Source organism: Gopherus evgoodei, unplaced genomic scaffold (assembly GCF_007399415.2).
Source record: "Gopherus evgoodei ecotype Sinaloan lineage unplaced genomic scaffold, rGopEvg1_v1.p scaffold_34_arrow_ctg1, whole genome shotgun sequence".
Taxonomy (NCBI): Eukaryota; Metazoa; Chordata; order Testudines; family Testudinidae; genus Gopherus; species Gopherus evgoodei.
Window position 1 is genome coordinate 5490853 of NW_022060016.1, and position 27985 is coordinate 5518837.

At 57.2% G+C, this 27985-nt stretch overlaps 1 protein-coding gene across 7 annotated transcripts; it reads left to right on the forward strand.

Moving 5' to 3' along the window:
* The first annotated feature begins 87 nt into the window (after positions 1-87).
* RELB (RELB proto-oncogene, NF-kB subunit) lies at positions 88-26771 on the forward strand. Of its 7 annotated transcripts, none has more exons than XM_030544514.1 (12): positions 88-312; positions 2092-2172; positions 4722-4769; positions 7299-7813; positions 8512-8669; positions 10433-10524; positions 16489-16620; positions 19222-19326; positions 20088-20303; positions 21933-22001; positions 23358-23435; positions 25427-26771. In XM_030544514.1, the coding sequence occupies exons 2-12, from the start codon at positions 2121-2123 to the stop codon at positions 25741-25743; spliced, it is 1782 nt and encodes a 593-aa protein (XP_030400374.1). In that variant the 5' UTR covers positions 88-312; positions 2092-2120; the 3' UTR covers positions 25744-26771. The 7 variants fall into 7 exon arrangements, with proteins under 7 accessions (XP_030400374.1, XP_030400375.1, XP_030400376.1 ...); XM_030544515.1 differs by having other exon boundaries at positions 2092-2145; XM_030544516.1 differs by having other exon boundaries at positions 2092-2145; positions 4722-4730.
* Positions 26772-27985: the final 1214 nt, after the last annotated feature.

Below are 27985 nucleotides of genomic sequence, written 5' to 3' on the forward strand. Positions count from 1 at the left end.
TCCCCGGCCCGGACCCCCTCCGCTGGCCGCCCCCTCGCCAGTCCGGGCCCCCTGCGCTCCTGGCCTTGGCACCACGTGTCCGTCCCTTCTGGCCAAGCCGCTCTCTGCCGAGCAGCGGCCCCAGCTTCCGGAGGCCGGGGAAGAGCTGTCGGGTGTGGGGAGTCGGCGCCCCCCGCCCGGCCCTTCCCTGCCCTGAAGGTGGCCGGGAGCCCGGAAGCGCTGCCGAGCAGGGAGGCGAGATGCGGGCGGCTTAGGGGGCGACCCCAGCGTGAGGGCGGCGGAGAGCGGGCACTTGGCCGGCGAGAGCGCTGGGTAAGGCCAGGTTTGGCCTGAGCTTCCTCCCGCCCGGGGGGCGCTAGTCCCACAGAGCAGGGGGCGCTGGGCTAGCGGGAGGCGCTGGGGGCAGGAGGCGCTGCGGGGCGCGGGCGGGGGGCTCGGGGCGCAGGCAGGGGTTTTAGGGGCGTAGGATGGGGGCTCGGGGCGCTGCGGGGCGCGGGCAGGGGGCTCGGGGCAGGAGGGGCGCGGACAGGGGTTTTGGGGGCGTAGGATGGGGGCTCGGGGCTGGAGGGGCGCGGGCAGGGAGAAGGGGGCGCTGCGGGGCGCGGGCAGGGGGCTCGGGGCGCAGGCAGGGGTTTTAGGGGCGTAGGATGGGGGCTCGGGGCGCTGCGGGGCGCGGGCAGGGGGCTCGGGGCGCTGCGGGGCGCGGGCAGGGGCTTTGGGGGCGTAGGATGGGGGCTCGGGGCTGGAGGGGCGCGGGCAGAGAGAAGGGGGCGCTGCGGGGCGCGGGCAGAGGGCTCGGGGCAGGGGCTTTGGGGGCGTAGGATGGGGGCTCGGGGCTGGCGGGGCGCGGGCAGAGAGAAGGGGGCGCTGCGGGGCGCGGGCAGAGGGCTCGGGGCAGGGGCTTTGGGGGCGTAGGATGGGGGCTCGGGGCTGGAGGGGCGCGGGCAGGGAGAAGGGGGCGCTGCGGGGCGCGGGCAGGGGGCTCGGGGCGCTGCAGGGCGCAGGCAGAAGGCTCGGGGCAGGAGGGGCGCGGACAGGGGCTTTGGGGGCGTAGGATGGGGGCTCGGGGCTGGCGGGGCGCGGGCAGAGAGAAGGGGGCGCTGCGGGGCGCGGGCAGAGGGCTCGGGGCAGGGGCTTTGGGGGCGTAGGATGGGGGCTCGGGGCTGGCGGAGGTCCCCGGGCACTGGCCGGCCGGCCAGCTTCGCCAAGCCCAGCCGGAGCGGGCCGCCTTCCCCAGAGCGGGGCTTTCCCGTTTTACGGGGATGAGCTCACCGGGGCCTGTAGCCAATGAGGCGGCGGCAGCCGGCGGAGCTGGGGAATTCCAGAGCCGTCGCCTCCTCGCCGTCTCCCTTGACTGGGGCTTTGGGGGAGCGAGCCCAGCGCGGGGAGCCGAGCTCCAGGCCCCGCCATGCGGGACACCAGGGGACGGCAGCCGCGGCCGGAGGAGCTGCCTCTCCCGCGGGGTGAGGGGATGCGGGGTCGGCGCTGCAGGCGGGGGGGGAGGGAGCTGCGGGGCAGGGGCGGCTCCTGCCAGCGTTGGGGAGGGTCAGTGGGGATTGCAGCTTGGCCCAGGGGGACCCTTAGGCCTGGGGTGGGGGGCGAGCGACCCCTGTGGGGAAGCGGCCGGGAGGCGCCCCGGGGAGGGGAAGGCGCAGGGGCGACCCCCGGGGGATCGGGTTTGCTGTCCAGCGCAGCCTCCCCGGTATGAGCATCTGGGACCCGTCAATCGCTGCTTGGTGCCACCAGGCTGGCGCAGCCCCTTGCCCGCTTTGCCTGGCACAGCCCCTCGCCCGCTCTGCCTGGCGCCAGGGACCGGTCCCTAGCACTGGGCTCTCTGAGTCAGTGCTAGGGACTGGTCTGGGGTGAGGTCTCTCCTTGCTGTCTCTGCTCACAGCTGGAGCCTAGGGTGTTGCCTCCTTCTGGGCCAGGCGCTTGCGGGGCTCAATCTTTCTGGGATCTCCCTAAGCACCTGCCACAACAGCCGGGAGCCACCTGCTGATTCCTGCCAGGTGCTGTGTGGGGTGGCAGTGGGTGGAGCACAAGGCTGGTTGCTGTTGATTGATGGGGTAACAATGGGTCCTGTCTTTTTAGGTGCTGCTCTTCCAGACCCTGGCCTGGTCATGGCACATACAGCGCAGGCCTCTGGTAAGGGAGCTGCGATCTCAGATGAAGGTAATCCCCTTCCCCGCTAAAGCTGATATTGCTTCTGCCTTGGCTAGCGCTGTCCATGGTCCGAGCATGGAGCAAGGATGAGAGCATGAATCTGTCCAGCAGCCCCATCGCATGGACAGCATCATTGCCCCCATTTTACATATGGGTAAACTGAGGCACAGAGAGAGGCCAGGCCATTGGGGCGGGTGGCAAAGCCAAGTTAGAATCTAGGAGTCCATTCTCCTGGGCTTGTGCTCATTTATGCCAGCTGTACAGCCTCCCCGCTCCCACGTCTGTAGTCTCTTTCCGCCATGCCTGGCTTGGGCCTGTTGGTGCTGCTCCCTCTCCCTTGGCAGCAGGGTTTCACTCCCCAACCTGATCTCCCAAGGGGGCTTGTGAAAAACGTGCATTTCAGTCATGCCTCTACATTTCCTCCCACTCCCCTGCAGCAGGGAGAATTTTGCACAGCTGCAAGAGTGCTGAACTTCAGCACTGTCCCTTGTGCAGCTCTCTGACACAAGGCAGAATCTCTGCAGCGTTGCATGGACATCCGCCCCCCAATACCTCTCATCTGCGTTGGCACTTGCTGTTCAGCCCTCTGTCTCCTGGGGGTAGGGGCAGCTCTTGCTGGTTAAAGGCTCAGTTTGTACTTTCACTGCAGGCTGAGTGGTGCCAGCAATCCCACAGGGCTGAAACTGCCACATTGCTCCCATGTCCCTGGAGCAGACCGGTGCCCCTTGAAATAGGAGTATTCCCCAGCGTAGGGACCACCACCACAATGCTGTCATAACTATAAAGGGAAGGGTAACAACCCTCCTGTATACAATTCTATAAAATCCCTCCTGACCAGAGGCACCAAAATCCTTTTCCCCGTGAAGGGTTAAGAAGCTCAGGTAACCTGGCTGACGCCTGACCCAAAGGACCAATAAGGGGACAAGACACTTTCAAATCTTGGGGGGAGGGAAGGCTTTTGTTTGTGCTCTTTGTTTTGGGGGTTGTTCGCTCTTGGGACTAAGAGGGACAGGACATCAATCCATGTTCTCCAGATCTTTCTGCACAAGTCTCCCATATTTTAAACTTGTAAGTAACAGCCAGAACAAAGTAAGTCACCAAGCAAAATAAAATAAAATGTGCAAATTATGTCTAATTAAACTGAATACAGATAATGTCACCCTCAGAGATGCTTCAGTAAGTTTTTTCCTCAGACTGGACACGTTTCAGGCCTGGGCACAATTCTTTCCCCCGGTACAGCTCTTGTTCCAGCTGAGGTGGTAGCTAGGCAGGACCGCCCAGAGGGGGAAGCAAGTGGGGCAATTTGTCCCGGGCCCCGCAGGGGCCCCCATGAGAATATAGTATTCTATAATATTGCAGCTTTTTTTATGGAAGGGCCCCCCGAAACTGCTTTGCCCCAGGCCCCCTGAATCCTCTGGGCGGCCCTGTAGCTAGGGGATTCTTCATGATGGCTCTCCTCCTCCTTCGTTCTCTTCCACCCCTTTATATATCTTTTTCAGTGACAAGCTAAATTGTTTTTTTTCTTTCTAACTCTCGAGTTTAGCTGGCTTAGACCCAGAAAGGCTAAACACTGAATGCTATAAAAGTCTCTGTTAACTAAGCAGTCCCTAAGATGAGTGCATCCCAGTTTCAGTGAACTGCAAAGGGGGTGTGACCCAGCACAAAAAAGCAGGAAAATAAATACCAGTAATGCCGCTAATAAACTAGAGCTGGCCAGACTAAAAGCACAAAAAAATTTAAAAAATCATAAAAAACTGCTTGTATTAAAACTCACCAAAAAAAAAAGCTTATAAAAAAGTAGAGAAAGCCAACGAGGCTGCCCACAAAAGAGCTATAAAGGCAAAAACAGCCCAAAAGGCTGCCCACACGAGAGCTATAAAGGAGAAAGAAAAAAAGATGGAGGAGAAAAAAAAAAAGAGAAAGCATAACCTGAAGTTAGAGAGGGTAAGGGCTAGGCAAAATATACCAGCCAACCCTAGCAAACCCTCTCCAGGTACCACTTCCCATCCCAAAAAATTCCCCACCTACAAGGCAGGCAATGATTCCGAGGCCATCTTAAAAAATTTCAAAAAGGGCCTGCCTTGGGTACAGCATCTCTACAGACTGGTCCATGGTAGAGCTGAGGCCGCAGCTCAACGGACTCTTAACAAAGGTGGTGGCTAAAATGCCTAAGAAAAACATAAACTTTTTAAAAACAAAGAGCACAAACAAAAGCCTCCCCCCTACCCCCAGACTTAAAAGTATCTTGTCCCCCTATTGTCCTTTGGGTCAGGTGTCAGCCAGGTTACCTGAGCTTCTTAACCCTTTACAGGTAAAAGAATTTTTGTGTCTCTGGCCAGAAGGGATTTTATAGAATTGTATACAGTAGAGTTGTTACCCTTCCCTTTATAGTTATAACAAGCGCTCATACTTGTTCTCTGGGATCTGCTGTTGTATTGTCTCCAGCTGAGTGGGTGGCAGCCTTTACTCAGCCCTTCTAATGTGGGGAGGGGCTGGTTTGAGACGTAAACATTTAAACACCTGAATCAGAAACGCTCTTGCTTTCATTTCCTTTGCAGATGAGTTAGGTGAGTGGACTCTGGGAAACGGGGGTACAGCAACCTCAGGTAAGTGCAAATGCTCTAGGCCCATGCGAGTGCAGACCCAGTGCAAGGAACCCTGGCTGGAGCAAAGGGGGCAAATCTCATGTAAGTGTGGTCTGCAGGGGAAGGGACAATGCAAGGCAAATCCTGCAGTCCTGCCTCATGCACCTTCCCCATGAAATCAATTCCAGGACTTCAGCGTTGGGCCCAAAGAGCAAGTAAGGGAATTCCTGGGAAATGGGACCACATACAAGCCACTGCTTGCAGGGATGCCTCCTGCAGCATCCCAGGGATCCACCTGCATGCTTTCCAAACTGCTGCGGGGCCTGGCAGCCAGGAAAACAGTGAGGGTGCTACAAAGCTCACACAAGCTGAGAAGAGTGATCTCATCAGTTATCATTCCATACATCCAACTTCTACCACTAGGAAAACAGTGGGACGTCCGGGAATATGAGAGGCAAACAAGTACGTTAAGAATGCTTGGCCTTCACCTCCGCTCCTGGCTCCTCAGCCAGCTTTCTGGCCATGGGATGATATTTGTAGCCAAAAAGCCACTGCCCTGAGCAAATACCAGCTTCGTGCCCATGAGAGAGAAGAGGCAGTTCTTAACCCTGGCACAGGCTGTCTCTTTAAGGCAGGACCCACAATTAAGAGGGCTCTGTCAGAAACTGGGTTAGGACTTAAAAAAATTGATTGGTTAGTTTAAAAAAAAGGGAGTTAATAGTGTTCCTTGAACGGAGGCTCTGATCTAGTGGTAAAGCAGAGTGGAAGCTCTGGCGTTGTTCTCTCCTTACACTCTCTTAGGCCGATGCTTCTCCATATGGCCTGGTCCATACGCAGAGTTGCACCGGTTTAGCTGAAAGCATGCCACAAAGTGCAGTGTTTGTGTGGGGACGCTGATGTCAGGTTCCACCTGGTTTAGCTCGCAGTGATGCCAGCCATGTTCAGACTGAGAGTGGACGAGGGTCTGCACTCAGAGTTGCACCGATGTCTCTAACCTGATACAGCGTCACACCTTTACCTGAACTGGTGCGCCAGGGGCCTTTTTCATAGTCCAAGCGCAGAAGGAACCATTGAGATCATGTAGTCTGACCTCCTGTATACCAGAGGCTGCAGGGCGCCCTGAATGCTAGGGCTGCAGGGAGGTTGGGCAGACAGTTCTAGTGGGAGAGGTGCCTGAGTGTTAGGGCCATGAGGTGGGCAGGTGGGCAGGCCAGTCAATTGGGTGAAGGACCTGGGTGGTAGGGCTGTGGGCTGGCAGGCCTAGTTGGTAGGGCATCTGGGTGCTAGGGCTGTGGGGAGGGTGGGCCAATCAGGTGAGGCACCAGGGCTGCGTGGCGGGTGGGCTGATCAAGTGAGTTGTCTGTGCGCCAGGGCTGTGGGGAGGGTGGGCCCACTGGGCGAGGTGCGTGAGTGCTAGGACTGCTGTGAGGACGAGGCACCTGGGCGCCATGGCTGCGGGGAGGGTGGGTCCATCGGGCGAGGCACCAGGGCTACATGGAGGGTGGGCCCATCAAGCAAAGGGTTTGAGCACCAGGGCTGGGGAGGGGCCCATCAGGCAAGGTGCCTGAGTGACATGGCTGCTGGGAGGACAGGCTGATCAGGTCTTGCGCCCAGGCCCCAGGGCTGCGGGGAGGGCGAGGCACTTTGGCCCCAGAGGCCGGGCCAATTGGGTGAGGCACCTGCATGCTAGGGCTGCAGGGAGGGCAAGGCACCTGGGTGCCAAGGCTGCGGGGAGGGCAGGCCGATCGGGTGAGGTGCCCAATGGTAGGGCTGTAGGGGGGGCGGCAAGGCCCATCGGGTGAGGCACCTGGGCCTCAGGGCTGTGGGTAGGGCGGACCGACCTAATGCATGAGGTGAGTGAGTGAGGGGCAGGGATGCTTAGGCAAGTGCCGTGAAGCATCTTGGCCAGATTCCCTGCTGCTTGGCGCGTGAGCAGTCGCTGACTTCAGTATAAAGTGTCCAAGTGTTATTCTTCAGTCAGGACTGAGGTGTTTCTGAGAGACCTGCTCTAGCTCGAACAGGAATGAATTCATGGAAGCCCTGTGGCCCCTGTTACATGGGAGGTCAGACTGGATGTTCAGGATGGTCCCTTCTGACCTCACACTCTTGGTCTCTGTGAAGGCAGATGTGAAACGCTCCCAGAGTGGAGCAGGAGCACTCGTCTCTGGCGTAGCTGGCACTGGCCCTGCAGGGCAGCGACAAATCAAGCTCATTGCTTTTTGGTATCTCCTGTGTATGTCCACTCACTCATGCACGCACCAGAGTCAGCGCAGTACAAAGCTCTGAACCCTCCAGCCCTTGCCTGGGGATCTGCTGCCTTGTTTGCTGGGGCTGGCACAGTGGTGGCCCTGCAGTGGTACATGGCTCCTCTCAGAGGGTCCCTGTTCCTGTGTTTGCACATGGAGGCAGGACATTCAGAAGAATATCAGTTTAGGCCTGCCCTTTCCCTGGGTCTTGCTAGGGCAGTAGTAAGGATGGAGGTTGGCCCATCATGGCTCTCCTCCAGCCCGTTCTCCTGTCTCACTCTCTGGTTCTGTCCCCGTCCTGCAGAAATCATCGAAGAGTTAATTAAGGAGGATGGATTTCAGCCACAAGCCCCGCCCTTTCTCTCCAAGTCATCTCCCAAGGGCACAGCCAAGCTGGTGCCCAGGGGCTCAAACCCAGCCGTGCCCACTGGGATGCTGAGGCTAATGGAGCCGACAGGACCTAGCCCACTGCAAGGCGGCTTGGCCTCCTTTGGCAGCTCTCGTCCTGCCGCGGCTTGCGTCCTGCTACCAGACTCTCAACGTCCCCTGCTCTCACAGAGCCTCAGTAGCCTGCAGCTGACGCCCAGGCTGGTACCCAGGGGGACGACTCCACCCCCTGCCAGCCGGCACCACTGGGCTTCACCCATACGCTCACCAAAGGAGCAGTTGGAAGACATGCTGGAGCCTCCCACGCTAGTGATCACTGAACAGCCGAAGCAGCGGGGGATGCGTTTCCGCTATGAGTGCGAAGGCAGGTCAGCTGGCAGCATCCTGGGCGAGAGCAGCACGGAGGCCAGCAAGACCCTGCCAGCCATCGAGGTGAGTGTGAGGGAGGAGCAGGGGCCAGTCTCCTCACAGCAGGGAAAGGGGCTGGGGGAAGGCCAGGGGCAGCCTTGGCTGCCTGTGCCTCGTGGTGGGGGCAACTGTTCCTCTACCTGTCCATTAGTGCCCCCCTCAGAGGAGAGGCAGGGGCCGGGGACTTGCCCCACTCCCCTTGCTCTCTTCCTGGTTCTTGGCGCCCCACCAAGATTAGGGGAGGGATACCAAGGGCCCTGGCTGCTCCTGCTGAGTGCCCATGCTGCAGTCACAGCCCCGGCAGCAGTGCCGGCACCTGTGGGCTTGGAAGGGCCCTGTGACTGCCAAACCTCGCCTCTCTCTGCACAGTCCTGGCCAACCTAGCACCGCTGCTGGTGGTGGCGATCCGGGATCCTTCGTTCCCAGTGACCAGGCCTGCCCTCGGATGATCTCTGTGGGTTTTGTTGCCATTTCATGCTGCGGCAGTCAGGATCCCTGGCTGGAAAGTGGGCTGGGCAGCCCAGCGGGCGCAGGGTCGCTTGCAGCCTCTAAACTGCTGAAAGGAGCGGCTGTGCCTTGAGCTCTGCCCCCTGTGGAGGGGGGCAGGCAATTTACTGGGCAGGTTAATGACACATTGAACCCAGAGTCTGGTCTCTCACCCCCTTGGCGTAACGGGGGACTCCCACTGTGGCCTTGGCTCTGATCTCTTGCACTTTCCCCAGCTGCTGAACTGCCAGAAGATCCCTGAGGTGAAGGTGATTGCGTGCCTGGTGTGGAAGGACTGGCCCTACCGCATCCACCCTCACAGTCTCGTGGGGAAAGACTGCAACAACGGGCTCTGCGAGGTCACCCTGAGGCCCCAGGCCAACCCCAAACACAGGTACCAGCTCCCTGCTCGGCACAGGGACTCCAGGGCTGTCTCCGGGGAGGGGGCTGCCGCGGCCCCACATGCAGTGCAGCATCAGAGGAGCAGGCGTGGTAGCTCTTCTCCACACGTGACCGAGACCAGGCTGTGAGCTGGTGCTAACAGAGCTCACGTGGGGACAGGGCCTGCTGCTCATAACTGGGCGCTGCGCTCCCCCTCGCCCTCTCTGCGAGGCTGAAGGATTTTGAGGAGCTCACGCACAGGTAGTTTCAGGGTGGTAGTTACCCAGAGTGCTCCCCCTCCCCCACCATGTGATCAGCACCCAGTGTCCCCTTTGGGGCAGAGTGGGATATCTCAGGCCACATCAGTTGAGCTGCTCCAAACCTCCCCAGTACTAAGAACAGCCATACTGGGTTGGATCAAAGGTCCATCTGTGGCGGAGTCACGGGTCTGGTGCTCTGGCTCTGCTCCGTATAAAGTCAGACAGGACTCTGGGTAGACGCTGTCCAGGGCAAGGAGCCTCTTCAGTTACAGCCTTCCTGGTCTGACCTTGGACCATTCAGCATCCCTGTTCACACCGTACACTTCCCTTTGGTGAGTCCACCTGGACGGGACCCCTGGGGAAGCCAGAGGGTCCTGCACCCCCACTCCACAGTCAGCAGTGACTCTCAACCAGCATTATAAAACAGTTTATTATCGACAGGAACACAGCATAGAACAGAGCTTGTGGCTGAAGCCTGGGGCCCTGAACCCCACTACTCGGGGCAGAAGCGGAATCTTCAGCAGTGCGGCTTCGTAAGGGCCTCTGCGGCATGGGGCCCTCGGCAGTTGCGCTGCTTGTATCCCCTAATGCCGGTTCTGACTTTTCTATGCAGAAAACCAGTTCTTATGGCACAGATGGGCCATGGGATTTTTATAGCATGTTGGAGTGGGGCCTCAGAAAGAAAAAGGTTGAGAACTCCTGCTCTAGCAAACTGCCCCGGAGCTGTGTGTGTGTGTGTGTCGAGGGGGACTTCCTTTACTTCAGAGGAAGTTAATTAGACATCTGTTCAAGCTAAGGCAAAGTGAGGTGCCCTGACCTGATGCCAGAGAATCCGCATGAGGACTGCTCAGATCTCAGTGAGCCGTGTGCCCAAGAGAACACTGTGAGCACCACTGTCACTGCCATGCAGGCGTGTCCCTCCCTGACGTGGATGCCCTGATTCTGGGACAAGAGCGGCCTTGTCCTAGGGCAGCCACACCCAGAGCACCCTCTTGTGGCAGGCCATGGCACAAGTGCACCTGCCTCAGTTTCCCCTCTCAGGTAATCCAGTAGCTTCACTTCAGGCTTTTCTCGCTCAGTAATACCCCTCCTTGGGGCTGATTTATTACAACCCCCCCAACAGAAGTCCTATATTCCATTTCTCATACCCAGGAAGGTGTGTGTGGGGGGGAGGGGGAGCGGAGGGACACGACAACAGATATCCACAAGTCTCTGTCTCTGTTAAGGTGCAGGCCACTCCCTGGCAGGCTCTGGGCACCATAAGTGAGAGCCTAAGATAAGCAGTGTCCCTCCAATCTCCTGACCCTGATGGAAGGGTTGCTTTGGCTGAAAGGGGGGTGATGCCCAGGCCCTCCCTGGGCTGTGGTCCCAGGTGGTGGCACTTCCTGTGCAGAGCTGAGATTCCTCTCGTGTGGCACCTGGCAAAGCCTTGGCTGGTCCATGGTGGCTGGCCTTGACCCCAGCCCCAGCCTTGCCTGCCACGTCTCCAACACATCTCCCCTTTGGTTCCTGGCAGTTTTAACAACCTTGGTATCCAGTGTGTGAAGAAGAAAGAGATCGAGGCAGCCATAGAGAAGAAGCTGCAGCTGGGGATCGATCCATTTAAAGGTGCGTGGCCTCAAGGAGCCCTGCCCCCCTGCTAACCAGGCAACTCCATCGTGACGCGTTGTCAGTTTGGGAGCTGTGGGAACCATTGGACCCCTTTAACATCTCAGCTTGGCCGGCCTTTCCTGCACTGCTCTGTTGGTGACTCACAGCCTCTTCAGGCCTTGTGGCAACCACCATGACAGCAGGTGGCACCACACACCCAAACTGAGAGACCTGAGTGCCTTACTCAAAGACAGGCAGGAGCAACAGCCAGTTTCCCAGCTCCTCCCCCCTGCACCCTTGCTGGAGTATAAACCCCAAATTGCACCATCTTGCATTGCACAGGGATCTGTACAATGTAAGCTCATAAAGTTTGCCCTCCTCTCAATGTGGGAAGGATATGCACAATACGCTTGTGTTAACCAAGCTGAGATTGTTCCCTAGACATTTCACTCAAAGGTACACTGGTTTAGATAAAGCAAAAGCAAGTTTATTAACTACAAAAAGATAGATTGTAAGTGATAAGTGATAGCAAACAAATCAAATCGGATTACCTAGTAAATGAGCAAAACCTCAAACTAAGCCTAAAATACTAGAAAGATACTAGAAAAATTTAGTCAGTCCAGAAGTCCTGACCTGCTCCCCGCAGCGCACACGCACACACGCACACGGCCCTGCGCCTCTCCTTTGTTCTTGTTCCCTGGCAAACATCACCATGGTCATCTTCCTTAGACCTCCAGCTGCTCATAACATCTGGCTTCCTACAGAGGGCCTGGGTCCCCCTGGTCTTTAGCTGCTAGATACCAGATGTTCAGGCCATTGTCTGGTCCCTGGCCCCAGACAGGTAAGCGACAGTCACACTTGGATCTCTGTGTCTTTGCAAAGAATAAACACCCTTTCCCCCTGACCCAGTTAACTATGCAGCACATAGGACACACACTATTCATACAAACATTACGAAAAATTCCCACTTTGTCCCATCTCTTTCCCTTTGGGACTGAACTGACTGGGGTCACTTTAGCTGGTGACCTGGGGAAGTTCAGGTGCCTCTTTCCGTGACAAAGCATGTGCTCCCACTAACATGAATCATTTCCTAATCATAAGCTTAGAGGATCAGACTCCAGCTCAGAAGCTTGGCATTAGCCCTTTTCATTTGATGTAGCCACCAGGAAGGGCTTGCCAAAGTCTGGATTTACTCGGACCCTGGCTTAGAGCTCCCTTCAGTGAACAGAGGCCCCCCCGGGACTGCTTGGTCCAGACCACCTGGTCAGGCTTCTCCTTTTTTGCACAGTTTAGTGATGGGAGCTAAAGTGGAGTGCAAACCTCTGGCAGCACTCCACCATCCCAGTAAAGGCCTGGGCCTGTTTCTTGGTTTGGGGAGTGGGCCAATCTCTGATCGCTTCCACCTTGGCCGGTTCTGGCCTTATACGGTCGCTCCCCACCTTATGGCCATCCCTCTCAGTAATGAATCCACCAGGCGCTGGAAGGTGGGAGGCGCCTCCTTGAAGCTGAAAGGTAAGACCAAGATCTCAGAGAGTCCTATAGGGGTGATGAGAGCAGATTTCAGCCTGGGATCTGGGTCCAAAGGCACCTGCCAATAGCCCTTGGTGAGATCCATAGTAATGAGGTAGTGCTCCCTAATTTGTCTGGAATCTCGTCAGTCCTGAGCATAGAGTAGGCATGAGACATGCTGGTGGCATTAAGATTCTGATAGTCCATGCAGAATCTGATAGATCCGTCCTCACTACAGGTGAGGCCCATGGGCTGGTGGATGCTGGATCACACCGAGGGCCAGCATGTCCTTGACCTCTCTCTCCAGGGCCTGGGCTGTGTTCCCAGTGACTCTGAATGGGGGAACACCTGATGGGAGGTTTAGCTCCTGTCTCGACCCAGTGGACAGCTAGGTTAGTGAGCCCAGGTCTGCTAGAGAACAGCGGCTGGTAAGAACACAGCACCACTCTCCTCTCTGCCTGTTAGTCCCGGGTTAGCTGGTCAGAGAGAGGAATTGACTCCAGGAGGGAGGCTGGCTCTTTTCCCAGGGAAGAGATCTATCAGGGGATCATCCTTTTTCTCCCACTGCCCACACACAGCCATTACCAACCTCTCCCCGTCAAAGTACGGCTTCATCAGGTAGACCTAGTACACTGGCATCTCTTAGCCCGGTTGGACAGTTCCACCACATACTTCACCTCCCTCAGCTGCTTGATGAGCTTAAAGTGCCCAATCCAGGCAGCCTGGAGCTTATTCTTCTGCACTGGGATGAAAACCATCCCCTGGTACCATAGGAATGGACACATGCTCTGTGGTCATACCAGACCTTGTTTCGCTTGGGCCCTGGCTAAATTCTTCATGGCCAGACTCATCAGCTCAGTGAACCTTTCCCTAGAAAGATAGGACATTCTGCACCACCAGTTCTCCATCAGGGGAGGCCTTCCCCTCCCTCTCGTCCCTCATCAAGTCCAGGGGTACCCTCCCTCTCCTCCCATACAGCAGTTCTAAAGGGGAGAACCCTGTGGATTCCTGGGGCACTTCCCGGTACGCAAACAGCAGGTGGGGTAGGTACTTGTCCCAGATCTGTGGGTGCTGGTCCATAAACGTCCTCAGCATCATCTTCAAAGTCCCATTAAACTTCTCCACCACCACATTGGATTGAAGGTGGTATACAGAGGCCCCAGGTGTGCTGGACCCCACATTTCTCCCACAAGCACCGGAGCAGGGCAGACATGAAATTGGACCCCTGGTCTGTAACAACTCCACGGGGATCCCCACCCTGCTGAACATGGTCAGAAGCACATCTGCCATGGTGTCTACCTCAACAGAGGATAAGGTCACTGCCTTGGGGTAGTGTCCAAGTAGCGAAATCTACCACCAGCAGAATGTATTTCTTCCCTGACCAGGTCACCTAGCTGAGGGGACCCATTATGTCCATAGCTACCTTCTGAAAAGATTCCTCTGTGATGGGCAGGGATGTCAAGGCTGCTTTACCCTTATCCCAGGCCTTTCCCATCCTCTGGCTGGGATCACAGGACCTGCAGTACTGCTGGACTGCGTCACAGTCTCCGGCCAGTAAAAACTCTGCAGCAGCATTTGCTGGGTGCGCTGGATCTCCTGATGTGACAAGAGAGGGGCATTGTGGGTCATGTACAATAGCCTGTGGCGGTTCTTCTGGAGGACCACCAGCTGCCTCTTGATCCCCCACGGTTCCACTTTCCCCTGGGGAGCCCATTCCTAGTACAGGAATCCCATCTCCCACAGGAGTCTGTCCCTGCAGGGTTCCTTAAGGTGGTTTGCAGCATTATGGCCAACAGGGTCCTCAGCTTCTCTAAGGAAGGAAGGATCATTCTGCAGCTTAGTCTGAAATTCAGCTGCTGAAGAAGGGAGTGGAACCTGGCTTCACCTGCTGGCTGGGCCTGGGGAGACAGCCCTCGCCAGGGCCGGCTCCAGGCACCAGCTTATCAAGCAGGTGCTTGGGGTGGCCACTCTGGAGCTGGGCGGCACTTTCAGGTATTTGGCAGCAATTCAGCGGAGGGTCTCTCACTCCTGCTCAGAGCGAAGGACCTCCCGCTGAATTGCCGCAGATTGGGATTGTGGCTTTTTTTTTGGTTTTTTTTGGCTGCTTGGAGTGGCAAAACCCCTGGAGCCGGCCCTGGCCCTCGCTGCTGTGCCTCAGTTTCCCCACCTTGGGACAAAGCTCTTTCCCCAGTTGGAGGCTCCTGAAGCCCTTGCTGGGTAGTCTGCCTGGCACCAGGCCAGGGTGGCCTTCTCTGGGTAAGGACCAGGGCACTGTGGGTGCTGCCCGACCACTCCTCCAAATCATTCCCCATCAGCACCTCCAGTTGTTCCCACATCAGTTCCCAGACAGCTAGATCAGTCACACCTGGATCTCTGGGACTCTGCAAAGAATAAACAGCCTTCCTTGTCGCCCCCAGTTAACCATACAGCACATAGGGGAAGCCGAGACACACACAGTAGTCATGCAAAACATGAAAAGATCCCACTTTGTCACAAATCCATTTCAGAACAAAGAACTCAAGCCACACTTACAGGATGGGGGACTCTATCCTGGGAAGCAGTGACCCTGAAAAAGATAAGGGGGTCATGGTGGAGAATCAACTGAACATGAGCTCCCAGTGCAATGCTGTGGCCAGGAGGGCTAATGCGATCCTGAGATGTGTAAATGGCATATCGATTAGGAGGAGAGAGGTGATTTTACCTCTGTATTTGGCAATGGTGCAAATGCTGCTGGAATCCTGTGTCCAGTTCTGGTGCCCACAGTTCAAGAAGGATGTTGATAAATTGGAGAGGGGTCAGGGAAGAACCACAAGAATGATTAAAGGATTAGAAAACCTGCCTTTGAGTGATAGACTCAAGGAGCTCAGCCTGTTTAGCCTAACAAAGAGATGGTAAAGAGGTGACTTGATCACAGTCTATAAAAGTATCTACCAGGGGAACAAATATTTAATAATGGGCTCTTCAGTCTAGTGGGATCTGATGGCTGGAAGTTGAAGCTAGACAAATTCAGAGTGGAAATAAGGGGTATGTTTTTGTTTCCACAGTCTAGGTAATTAACCATTCATAGAATCACAGATATTAGGGTTGGAGGGGACCTCAGGAGATCATCTAGTCCAACCCCCTGCTCAGAGCAGGACTAATCCCCAAATGGACCCCTCAAGGATTGAGCTCACTACCCTGGGTCTAGCAGGCCAATGCTCAAACCACTGAGCTATCCCTGCCCCCTCTCCCTTAGAACAACATACCAAGGGGTGTGGTTGATTCTCCATCACTGGCCACATTTAAATCAAGATTTAGTGTTTTTCTGAATAATCTGCCCTAGGAATTACCTTGGGGCAGTTTTCCGGCCTCCTTTCTGCAGGAGGTTGGACTCAATGATCGTGATGGTCCCTTCTGGCCTTGGAATCTACGACTCTGACTCTGGGAGGTGGGACTTTAACCCCCCCCCCACATCTCACAAGAGTTGGTAGCACTGATTTTGTCCCTACCCATTGGCCATCATATGGGGTGGGAGCTGTGTGGGAGGAGGTCCCTGCTGGCTAGTGGGAATGCATCATTGGACCATTCTAGGCTAAAGATTGGTGCTGTTCGGTTCAACTTCCCCTGTGATGAGAGGGTGGCCGGAGGAGAGAGACTCCAGTCCCTAGCTGGCCTGGCTGTTTGCTCTTTGTTCTCTCATAATGTCAAGGGGTCCCAGTCATACACCAGGAACCAGAAAGTCCTGCCCCAAGGACCTTACAGCCTAAGTACAAGCCAAGAGGCAGCCTGTGGATACAAACAGACGGGAGAGCACAAGGAAATGGGGGTCTCTGCACACCCGCAGCCAAACTGGTGTCAGTTGTCTGTAGGCATCACGGCAGAGGAGGGATTTGCAGGAGGACAGTGAAGGAACTTTGGGAATGTGTACAGGGAGCTGCTCCCACGGGTGAGGGCAGCAGGTGAGAGAGTAGGAAGGGGTTTGTCTGAAGATGTCACCAGTGGGGGATGGAGGCTGGCGTCATGGGCTGGTAGGAGGTGAGCATCGACAGCTCAGCTGTGAATGATAGTTGTGGGGGACAGGCTGGGAAGGGCTTTGGTGAAGATGAGCAGTATGTTGGATGCCATAGAGCAGTGGTAGCCAGTGGAGGGATCCCAAGAGAGGGGTGATGGGGGCAAGGCGATGGGCTGGGAGAATGAGCTTTGCAGCAGCATTCTGCACGGCACAGAGCAGAGTGAGGATGCACCTATCAAGGCCAGAGAGAATGATGTTGCGGTGTTCAGGACGCGAGATGCTGAGAGCCTGGAGGAGTTTTAGCTCTGGAGGGATGGGAAAGCCCGGATCTTTGAGATGTTCTGCAGAAAGAATTGGCAAGACTTGGATGCGTCCTGGCTTGGGTCAGCTTGGGCATAGCCCTGGGATGGCTTTCCAGACTCTGTAAGGGTGCTTTCCTCCTGGAGCCTCAGGATGCAGAATGCTCTGTTCTCTCTCTGCAGCTGGCTCCCTGAAGAATCACCAAGAGGTGGACATGAACGTGGTGAGGATCTGCTTCCAGGCCTCGTACCAGGAGCCCTCAGGACAGATCCGGCACTTCAGCCCCGTCCTCTCCGAACCCATCTTTGACAAGAGTAAGTAGCTGGACTATGGCAGGGGAGCGTGGGGCGGAGTGGAGTGATGCAGGGGGCCATGGTGATGCCAGAGGAGGGAACGTGGCCGAGCCCACATTCCCTAGGATGACAGTGCTGGGCAGAGGGCAAGGTCAGCACTGCAGCCATGTCCTGGCACGTCTGGACACCCAGCCTAGGCAGGGGACTGCGGGGTGGTGAGGTGTTTCAGAGGGAAAAGGAAACTCACTGCAATAGCTCAACCTGCCCTGGCTGAGTGAGAGAAGTGTCACTAGGCCGGAGCCTGCACGGTCCTGGGCCCTGGCTGAGAGAACCAGGCTGGGCAGCCCAGTGCTGCGCAGGTTGTTTGTATTGCTGTGGTGTGTGTGTGCCAGGTAACCTCCTGCTGGACGGGCTGTTTGGGGCAGGGCTGGTACTGCAGCGGTGCCCTGCTGGGGGTGGGGAGCCCTGTGCCAGAAGGGCTGTTTGGGGCAGGGCTGGTATTGCAGCTGTGCCATGCAGGGGGTGGGCAGCCCTGTGCCAGACGGGCTGTTTGGGGCATGGCTGATATTGCAGCGGTGCCATGCAGGGGGTGGGCAGCCCTGTGCCAGACGGGCTGTTTGGGGCAGGGCTGATATTGCAGCGGTGCCATGCAGGGGGTGGGGAGCCCTGTGCCAGATGGGCTGTTTGGGGCATGGCTGGTATTGCAGAGGTGCCATGCAGGGGGTGGGCAGCCCTGTGCCGGACGGGCTGTTTGGGGCATGGCTGATATCGCAGCGGTGCCATGCAGGGGGTGGGCAGCCCTGTGCCGGACGGGCTGTTTGGGGCACGGCTGGTATTGCAGCGGTGCCATGCAGGGGGTGGGCAGCCCTGTGCCGGACGGGCTGTTTGGGGCATGGCTGATATTGCAGCGGTGCCATGCAGGGGGTTGGCAGCCCTGTGCCGGACGGGCTGTTTGGGGCATGGCTGATATTGCAGTGGTGCCATGCAGGGGGTGGGCAGCTCTGTGCTGGACGAGCTGTTTGGGGCACGGCTGGTATTGCAGCGGTGCCATGCAGGGGGTGGGCAGCCCTGTGCTGGACGGGCTGTTTGGGGCACGGCTGGTATTGCAGAGGTGCCATGCAGGGGGTGGGCAGCCCTGTGCTGGAGGGGCTGTTTGGGGCATGGCTGGTATTGCAGCGGTGCCATGCAGGGGGTGGGCAGCCCTGTGCTGGACGGGCTGTTTGGGGCAGGGCTGGTATTGCAGCGGTGCCATGCAGGGAGTGGGCAGCCCTGTGCTGGACGGGCTGTTTGGGGCATGGTTTCTGTTGCAGCGGTGCCATGCAGGGGTTGGGCAGCCCTGTGCTGGACAGGCTGTTTGGGGCAGGGCTGGTATTACAGCGGTGCCATGTAGGGCTGGGCAGCCCTGTGCTGGACGGGCTGTTTAGGACATGGCTGGTATTGCAGCCATGCCATGAGGGGGCTGGGCAGCTCTGTACTGGACGGGCTGTTTGGGGCGTGGTTTCTGTTGCAGCAGTGCCATGCAGGGGCTGGGCAGTCCTGTGCCAGACAGGCTGTTTGGGGCATGGTTTCTATTGCAGCGGTGCCATGCAGGGGCTGGGCAGCCCTGTGCCGGACGGGCTGTTTGGGGCATGGTTTCTATTGCAGCGGTGCCATGCAGGGGCTGGGCAGCCCTGTGCCGGACGGGCTGTTTGGGGCATGGTTTCTGTTGCAGCGGTGCCATGCAGGGGCTGGGCAGCCCTGTGCCGGACGGGCTGTTTGGGGCGTGGTTTCTGTTGCAGCGGTGCCATGCTTGGTGCTATATGGACCAGTAGGAAGAGGTGGTGTCGGCACTTGAGGGTCACAGTAGGGATGGGACATGTGGAGGGGCTGGGGGTGATGGTTAGTGCAATGTTTTACCTGGTGTATAGGATCTTTTCCCACTGGCCTGTGGATCTGGCCATCTCCCGCCGCCATGGCAGACGGGAACTCCTGGGGGGATCTGAACGAGGAGGAGGGAGTGGCTTACAGGCCAGTTCGTGGGCAGCCACTGGCCTATCCACTGGTGTGCATTAGTGCACTCTACTTGGAGGAATGGCAGCCTGCCTCCTGTGTGTCATGGGCCCTGCACTGCCAATGACTGAGGGAGGCTCTTGTGGGCATTTGGAGCCGGCTGCCAGCGCCGCGAGGCTGGGTGGCTGTGGGGGGCAACACAGTCTGTTTCCTGGCACAGGGCATCCCCACCTGGCTCCAGAGCTGATGCCACCCAGGTCAGGAAAATAACCAGAATGAATTTTAAAAAGTGTCAGCACAGCCCCATTGGCCTTTTCAGAGACTGCAGGTCCCCTGTGCCAGCTAGCCAGCCCTGCATGGTGGGGCAGGGGCAGGGATGGAGGGGGAATGCCCTGTGCCTGCCTGCCAGCCCTGCATTGTGAGGCAGGAGTAGAGGGGGGATCCCCCATGCCTGGCCAGCCCTGTGTGGCCGGGAAGGAATAGGAGGGTCCCTCGTGCCAGCCAGCTAGCCCTGCATGGTAGGGGATAGGACAGGGTGGCTCCCTGATGCCAGCTGGCCCCATGTGGCTGGGGAAGGCCGGAGCAGGGCGAGGAGATCTGTGCACTGGCTGAACTGAGTCTTGTCATCTGCAGAATCCACAAACACATCAGAGCTGCGGATCTGCCGGATGAACAAGGAGTGCGGGCCCTGCACGGGCGGGGAGGAGCTCTACCTGCTCTGCGATAAAGTCCAGAAAGGTAACGGAGGGGAAGCAGCTCCATAGGACTGGGGAGGTGGGAGTGGGTCAGCTAGAATGGGGGGGTGGGAGGAGGCATGGAGCTCTGGTAGACGGAGAAGGGAAATGGGGGGCAGATGGGCTGGTTCTGGAGCCCTGCTAGAGTGAGAGGTGAGGGGAGGTGATGGTGTGGGGCCTATGGGGGACACATGCTGACTCAAAAGTTTGTAGAGCTCAAGGCAGGAGGAGCCATTAGATTAGCCAGTCTGACCCAGCATCGCACAGGCCATTGCATTGTATGGAACTGCCCTGTGCTGAGCCCAAGGACATAGTTACCCCAAAGGGTTTCAGTCCTCGGACACTGCGCTACTAAGAGCCATGGCCAGAGGACTGGGGAGACCCAGGTGCCCCCAGTGTTCAGGCCCCTGCCACAGCAGAGAGTTGATTAGATGAAATGTGGCCAGCTGATCTACACCCGTCAGCTGGGAAAGGCGAAATGCCCCACAGTCCCGTCAGTCTGACCTGAGGGGAGGATTCCTGCCCTGCTCCAAACCTGGAGGTCAGCGTGACCCTGAGCAAGTGTGTGAGAGCCAGCAGCCAGACAAGTAGGCAGGGAGTTCTCTGTGCTACCATACTGCGAGGGCCTGGGGTCTCCTCCCATTGAGCTGGATCTGGGCCCCAATCTGTCCCCATCTCCTCCCACCCAACCCAGTCTCCTGGGGCACCCCCTTGCCTGCCAGTCACCCAGTCAGGTCTCCAGCCCTCACCCCGCATCCCCCGCAGAGGACATTGCCGTGGTCTTCCGGAGGGACGCATGGGAGAGCAAGGCAGACTTCTCGCAGGCCGACGTGCACCGGCAGATAGCCATCGTCTTCAAGACACCCCCGTACCAGCACCTGGACATCCTGGAGCCGGTGGAGGTGGAGGTGTATCTGCAGCGCCTGACAGACAGCGTCTGCAGCGAGCCCTTCCACTTCACCTACCTGCCCAAGGACCATGGTAACTGCCTCTCCACAAAGCCCTTCACAGCCCCTTGGGCAAAGGGGAGGTCGGGGAGGGCCCAGAGCAGCCCCTCAGGGGAAGTGGGGTCTGGGGAGCCCAGGGCAGTCCTTGCCAGACACAGCCCCTCATGGGTAGAGGGGTCGGGGGGCCCAGTGAAGCCCCTGCCAGTCACAGCACCTAGGGGGAGGGGGAGGACTCAGAGCAGCCCCCACTGGTCACAGTCCCTTGGGGAGAGGGGAGGTCAGGGGAGGGCCCAGAGGAGCTCCTACTGGTCACAGCCACTCAGGGGTAGGGAGAGTCAGAGAGGCCCAGCACAGCCCCTGCCAGTCACAAAACTGGGTGACTGGGCAATAAAATGGCAGATGAAATTTAATGTTGATAAATTCAAAGTAATGCACATTGGAAAGCATAATCCCAACTATACATATACAATGATGGGCTCTAAATTATCTGTTTCCACTCAAGAAAGAGATCTTGGAGTCATTGTGAATAGTTCTCTGAAATCATCCACTCAATGTGCTGCAGCAGTCAAAAAAAAAAGAACAGAATGTTGGGAATCAGCAAGAAAGGGATAGATAATAAGACAGAAAATATCATATTGCCTCTATATAAATCCACGGTACACCCACAGCTTGAATACTGCATGCAGATGTGGTCGCCCCATCTCAAAAGAGATATACTGAAATTGGAAAAGGTTACAAAAAGGGCAACAAAAATGATTAGGGGTATGGAACGGCTTCTGTATGAGGAGAGATTAATAAGACTGGGACTTTTCAGCTTGGAAAAGAGGCGATGGGGGATATGACAGAGGGCTATAAAATCATGAGTGGTAGAGAAAGTAAATAAGGAAATGTTATTTACTCATTCTCATAACACAAGAACAAGGGGCCACCAAATGAAATCAATAGGTAGCAAGTTTAAAACAAACACAAGAAAGTATTTTTCCCTCAGGGAAAGGGAGGTCGAGGGGCCCCCGCTGGTCACTGCCCCTCAGGGAAAGGGAGATCGAGGGGCCCCCACTGGTCACTGCGCCTCAGGGAAAGTGTGGTCAGAGGGGCCCAGAGCAGCCCCCGCTGGTCACTGCCCCTCTCTGGGAAAGGGAGGTCGGGGGGGCTCAGAGCAGCCCCCGCTGGTCACTGCCTCTCAGGGAAAGGGGGGTCAGAGGAGCCCAGAGCAGCCCCTGCTGGTCACTGCCCCTCTTTGGGAAAGGGAAGTCGGGGGGCCCCTGCTGGTCACTGCCCCTCTCTGGAAAAGGGGGGTCGGGGGGCTAAGAGCAGCCCCCGCTGGTCACAGCCCCTCAGAGAAAGGGAGGTTGGGGGGCCCAGAGCAGCCCCTGCTAGTCACTGCCCCTCAGGGAAAGGGGGGTCAGAGGAGCCCAGAGCAGCCCCTGCTGGTCACTGCCCCTCTCTGGGAAAGGGACGTCAGGGGGGGCCCCAGCTGGTCACAGCCCCTCAGAGAAAGGGAGGCCAGGGGGGCCCAGAGCAGCCCCCGTTGGTCACTGCCCCTCAGGATGGAGCAAGGCATGTGCCCAGCTGGTGCCAGGCAGGTTTTGGGAGCCCTTGGGCAGAGGTGTGTGGCAGTTTCCCGTGATTCAAGCCGTGCCCTCCTCTGCCTCAACTTCTGCAGACGCATATGGGGTGCACGTGAAGAGGAAGCGGGGGATGCCTGATGTCCTGGAGGAGCTCTCAGTGTCAGGTGGGTGTGCAGGCCTCACACCAGGGCAGGCTGGGGGGCTGCAGGGATCGGGCTACCCTGGCCATGGCCCTTGCAAGAAGCTCTTGGCTCCTGGGCCGGTTCTGCCCATGCCAGGGATGACTGATGACACCAGCCTGGGTGCTGGAGTTTCCGGTGGGATGGGATGAGGGGCTGGGTTTCCAGCTCTGCCTCTGGCTGGCTGGGGAGTCACTCCCCGCTGTGTGCCCCCATCTGCAGAACGGCACCAGGGATCTGACTCCTTGGCAGAGCACTTGAAAAGGTGGGATTTATTGCCTGCCGCGCACTGAGCTGATCTGTGAGGGTGGCTGCTGCCCCCACCCCTGCTCAGTATGGAGTCCTGATTCCCCACATACAGCCCTACTTGATGTGAGGGCCTGATCCCCAGCCCGTTCAGCATGACGGCCGATCCCCCCATCCACTCAGCTCAGCATAACAGCTGATCTCTCCCCATCCACACTACTCAGGGTGATGACATGATCCCTACTCCCATCCACACCGCTTAGCGTAACAACTGATCCTAGTCCCTCCACAGCCCAGCATAACAGCCAATCTCCCCCGATCCATACCACTCAATGTGACAGCCTGATCCCCCCACCATCGACACCGCTCAGAATGATGACCAGTCCCCCCCATCCACCCAGCCCAGCATAACAGCTGATCTCCTCCCATCCACATCACTCATGGCCGCTCCCCCCCGCATCGACAACACTCAGCATGACTGGTTGATCCCCCACATCCACACAGCTCAGTGTGACGGCCTGATCCCTCTCATCCACATGGCTCACAGAAAATCCCCCCCATCCACACCACTCAGCATGACTGGCTAATTCCCGCCCCCATCCACACAGCCCAGAATAACAGCCAATCTCTCCCCATCCACACCGCTCAACGTGATGGCCTGATCCCCCCACATCGACACCACTCAGCATGACGACCAATCCCTCCCATCCATACAGCCCAGTATAACAGCTGATCCCCCACATCCACACCACTCAGCATGACTGGCTGATCCCGCCCGCCCCCCATCCACACAGCCCAGCATAACAGCCGATCTCTCCCCATCCACACTGCTCAGCGTGACGGCTGATCCCCCACCATCCACACCGCTCAGCGTGATGGCTGATCCCCCCCATCCCGTTCAGAGTGACGGGTCAATGGAGTGCAGCCTTCAGGCTCCTGCTGTCTGAGGAGACAGGGGAATCCCGCAGGGGCTGCTCCCCCCAGGCTTGCTGCTGCAGTCCTAGGCGGCTTTTTGGCTCCTTCTGGTGCCCATTGTGGGGCCAGGCTGTGCCCATGCTAGGGCGCTGTGAGGTGCCTTCTCTTCTTGTCCTTTAGACCCCCACGGGATTGAAGCCAAGAAGAGGAAGAAGAAGCCAGGTTACATGGACCATTTCCTTGCGCCCCAGGCAGCAGGTCAGTTGTCTTGTGTCAGGACGTGGATTGGCATGTTGCTGGCTGGTGCCCCTGTGCAGTGACACCCCATATGGTGTATTTGTCTGGGTGTGTGTGTGCAGTGTTCCCTTCCTACATATGGGAGGGGTTCAGGGGTGCTATGACCCCCTCCACACTGGGTAGGGGGAAGGTGGGGGCATCCAGGGGTCACAGTGACTCCCTCTACATGGCAGGGGCAGGTTGGGGCATCTGGAGTTGGCATAATGACCTCCTCCACATGGGGGAAGATAGGTGGGAGCCTGAGGGGACACACTGATCCCCCATGTGGGGACCTGTGGGGCACAATGAATCCAACACATAGGGGGCTGTGGGGAGCCTCTTTTCATGGTGGCAACAATGTCAGGACCTCAGCTCCCAACTCCCAGTGGAGCCAATGTGAGCTGGGGTGCTCTGCCCTCCTGAGAATTAGCCCAAAGGCATCCTGAGCTGGGCTCCCACTGCTGGAACCCCCAAGACATTGCCCTCTGCCTCCCCAGACAGGCAGCACTGCAACCCAGCCGGCCAGCTCCGTCCCCAGGAGCCCTCCAATGATTGCACTCCCCTCGCTGGGGTCACTCCCCACTGTGACGGGATCCCTGGGGTGCAGCCTGGGACTGTGGGACCGCCGTGGCCTCTTAACTCTCCAGCCTGGGCTGTCTCTCACAATGCTTTGCTAGTGACAAGCAGCAAACCCCTCCAGATGCTGTGATCACTCAGCACAACCACATGTGGAGCCCCACACCCAGATAGATTGCATGAATCACACACAGAAAGGCAGCAGAACCAAATCCCCGCCAGCTCCCAGCCTTATAGCTCAGGAATACACTGTCTTGCACTGCTCAAGACGCTTTCTTGAGCAACGCAAGTGTATTAATTGGTTCACCACTTCATCAATGGAAAGTGGATATACACCAGTCTTCGTAAACCTGAGCAGATTTACCAAACACTTAAGGCAAATACATTGCTAAAGATATACAGTAATACAAGTTTATGACTACAAAAGATACATTTTAAGTGATTATAAGTGATAGGCAAAAAGTTAGTTACCAAAATAACATAAAATGTAAGCACACAGTCTAAACTCTCAACCCTATTAGCCTGAGCAACATCTACATTAAGCAGTTTTTCTCACCCCACTGGATATTGCAGTTCATAGTACACAGATTTCACCCTTAAAGCCTGGGCCAGTCTCCTCTGTTGGAGTCTTCAGTCTTCTGAGCATCCTTGTTGCTTGCAGCATAGGTAGGGGGAGGAGAAAAGGCCAAGCAGGTGCCACTATGTTCTGTTTTATCCCCTTAGTCCATATGCCTGGAGAACACAAGTCCAGGCATGTCTGATGGGCACTGCTGAGTCCCCAGGCAAGGTTGAGCAATTCACCTGGTATGGCCTTGTGTAAGGGAGTCATTGCATTGTAGCTTCCTTGCTGGACAATGGCTGGTGATATCTGTTCAGCCCACCCACCTGTGCATTGGTTACCTCCCTTGTCGTCGTCTCTGGAGAGCTGGTATCTGGGCACATCCCAAACCCACAGCATATTTTAGTGGAAACCATACAAGAAAATTCTTATAATTTTATATGCATTAATGATACACGCATTTAGATGGAACAGTGGGTTTCAGCAGATCTTAACTTTTCCCGTGACACCTCGCATGGCCTGCTTTATATGAAATATCGCAATTATGTGCAAATGATGAATATGAGAGGTTACAGGGTACGCCCCCGAGATATGGAGTGTCACATCCATGGACCAACCACGGGTATTGCCTCGCTCCAGCCCAGACTGCGGCTCGACATGCTGGCAAGGTGCAGGCTGTTCCCTTTGGGGGCCTGTCTGGCCACATCCCCACTGCCTCCCCACCTAGGCGGATGCCCGTCGCCTTTCCCTGTCATCCCAAGGCAGCCTGGGCACCACGCTGCATTCGTGGGCAAGCAGGGCTCTCTAGCTGACTGAGCCATTCCTGTTCTGATTGCAGAGGAAGGCTTTGCCCTCCACCCCAGCCTGGAGCACATCACGGTGCCTGAGCCCTTCGATTTATGCCTGGGCCCGGACTACGCCTCCTACAGCTGCCTGAACCAGAGGGACATGCTGCCCACCGCCTGCTCTCCCATGGAGCTGCCAGGCTGCCTTGGCGCAGAGTTCCTCTTGGACACCTACAGCTCCGCGCAGAGCAACCCTGCCCCATTCCTGGCACCTGGGGACAGTTCCACGGGCGACATTGAGGGTACGGCCAGTCTGGTTGGAAGTAACATGTTCCCCAGTCAGTACAAGGAAGCCTACGAGCGGGCATAGCTGTACACGAGGTTGGGAGACGTGTGAGGAGCAGTTGAGCCTCGTTTCAGACCTGCCCCGGCAGGGAGCCCCTTGTTCTGGCTGGGCAGGGCCTGGAGATGGGAGGACTGGGCCACCTGGTTGTTGGCAGAGCTTCCCGGGCCTCCCGGCAGCGAGCACAGACGAGACTGTCACTGCAGGGCCTACCTCCAGAAGACCAGCTGAGACTAAGGGGTGTGGAGAGAAAATGACAGCACTCCCCTCCCCTAAGACTGTGGGCCATGAGGAGTGTGGCTGCCTGGGAATGTTTCACCTGGAACTGGAGGGGTTCCATGTCCCAGCCTCCTCGCTGTCAGCATATTCACTCTGCAGTTCCCCTTTCTGAACTCCCTCCAGGGCTCAGGAGCTGGCTCGTTGGGGCAGGGCCTGGCCACAGGGGCTCTGCAGGGGCACTGTGCCCAGGGTTTGACTGCATAGGCTGCTGCAGGGGGTTCACGCTTTGCACTATATTTATAGGGGTTAGTTGTAGGCACCACTTCCCTGCCATAAATGAGGCCAACTCAGGGCAAAGGGGGGCGGGACAAATAGGGCGGCCACACAATCACTGTCTGGCCCCAAATCCTGGCCAATCAGGGCTGAAGAAATTTAAGGTCTGCTCCTCTTCCTGTTGTAGCCAATGGCCAGGCTCCCCTGGCCGGAGCGAGGACAGCTGGGCCATTGGCTTTGCTATTGATAAGGGGATGGTTCCAATATCTTCCTGAAGGCCATGTCTTGTGCAGGCTGGGTGCCCTCTCCGCAGCTGTCCCTGCAGCTGCTGACCTGAGGAGAGTGGGATTAGAGCGCAGCCTCACACCTGGCAGTGCTGAGATGCCAGCTGGAATGGAGCTGCTGGGGAACCAGGAGCCAGGACTCCTGGGGTCTCTCCCCGGCTCCACCACTGACTCATTCTGTGGCTCTGGGTAGGTCACTCACCTCTCTGTGCCTGTTTCCCAAGTTGTAAAATGAGGGTGCGTTGAGATGGATGGTAATAAAAACAATACAAATATGTCTCTACTGTCTCATCCTGAAACACTTTACGAGCCCATATACCACCTCTAGAAGGGGGGGGGGCATGTCGTTATCACTACAGTGCGTCCAGCTCTAGGATGCAACCCAGCAGACATCTCATAGCAACCAGCATGCCGCAACTGAGGGCAGGACACAAGATAACTGTGGGGTTGGGAGATATAGGGAGACCGAACAGAATTACTCAGGCTCTGGGCATTAATATTACTCATCTTACCTGTCCTCCACCCAAGCAGCACTGGTACTATACTGACACAGAGGACAGAGTGCCGCCCACATAGCAATGAGGCCTGATGCCGCCAGCTGTGAATGCTGAGAAGCTGGCAGCACCAGGTGCTAAGGCAGCAGGTTAAGTGCCCGAAGACCCTTTTGTAGCCTTGGCTAACTCTGTCCCCCCGTAGCAGCAACTTCACCTATAGAGATTTGTGCTGCTGCTGCCTGGGTGCTAACAGAGCAGCTCCTACTAGAGCATGTCCTGCAGGCTGCTAAGTTGCATCATTGCCAGCTGGGTGTATCATTCTGCTCGACATTAGCTAAGTGTTGTACTGTTAACTCTAGGTGGTTCTCCCCAGTCAGAGCCATTAGAGGGCCTACTCCCCATGTCCTGGGGAAACCTGTGCCCACAGCTACTCTCTGGGACAGGCCCGCAGGGAGCCTGTGACCGCCCCCACTTCTCAATGTCTCTCTAGCTGCTGCCTCACTGCTCAGGAGGCATCCAAGGGCCCCATGGCCTCTCCAGCTGCCATCCCATCACCCCCTTCTTGGGGTGCTGTTCTTGCTGCCTCGACTTCTTCCCCAGTTCCTCCTGGCCCCCTGCAGGTCTTTTGAGTCTTTGTCTATGTGGATCTCACTGATGGTGCACGTGTCTCAGCTTTGTGTGTACTGGGGCAGCGCTGGCCCCCTGCATCCGCTCCTACCCTCCACCTATGGGCAGAGTGGCTCACCTCCCACTTCCCTTTCTGGCTGTGGCAGTGAGATGTAGCACCGGGGTGTCCTTTGGCTGGTAGGTCTCAGTAGTGGCTAATGCTCTGCTTGCTGGAGCCGTGCATCCTCTGGCTCCTTCCAGAGGTCTCTAAGGCCACTCCATGATTCCATGGTATCTGGATGCTTGCTACCAGGAGGAAACCTTTTGAATATCAAGCCTAGTTCAGGCAGAGAAGGGTGGGTTGTGGGCTTCCCACTGACAAAGCATCTAGAA

Coding starts and splice junctions, on each gene's coding strand:
- RELB (XM_030544510.1), top strand. CDS start 1,409: ATGCGGGACACCAGGGGACGGCAGCCGCGGCCGGAGGAGCTGCCTCTC. Junction 2,173..4,721: donor AGCTGCGATCTCAGATGAAG/GTAATCCCCTTC, acceptor TTTCCTTTGCAG/ATGAGTTAGGTGAGTGGACT. Junction 23,436..25,426: donor CCTTGCGCCCCAGGCAGCAG/GTCAGTTGTCTT, acceptor TTCTGATTGCAG/AGGAAGGCTTTGCCCTCCAC.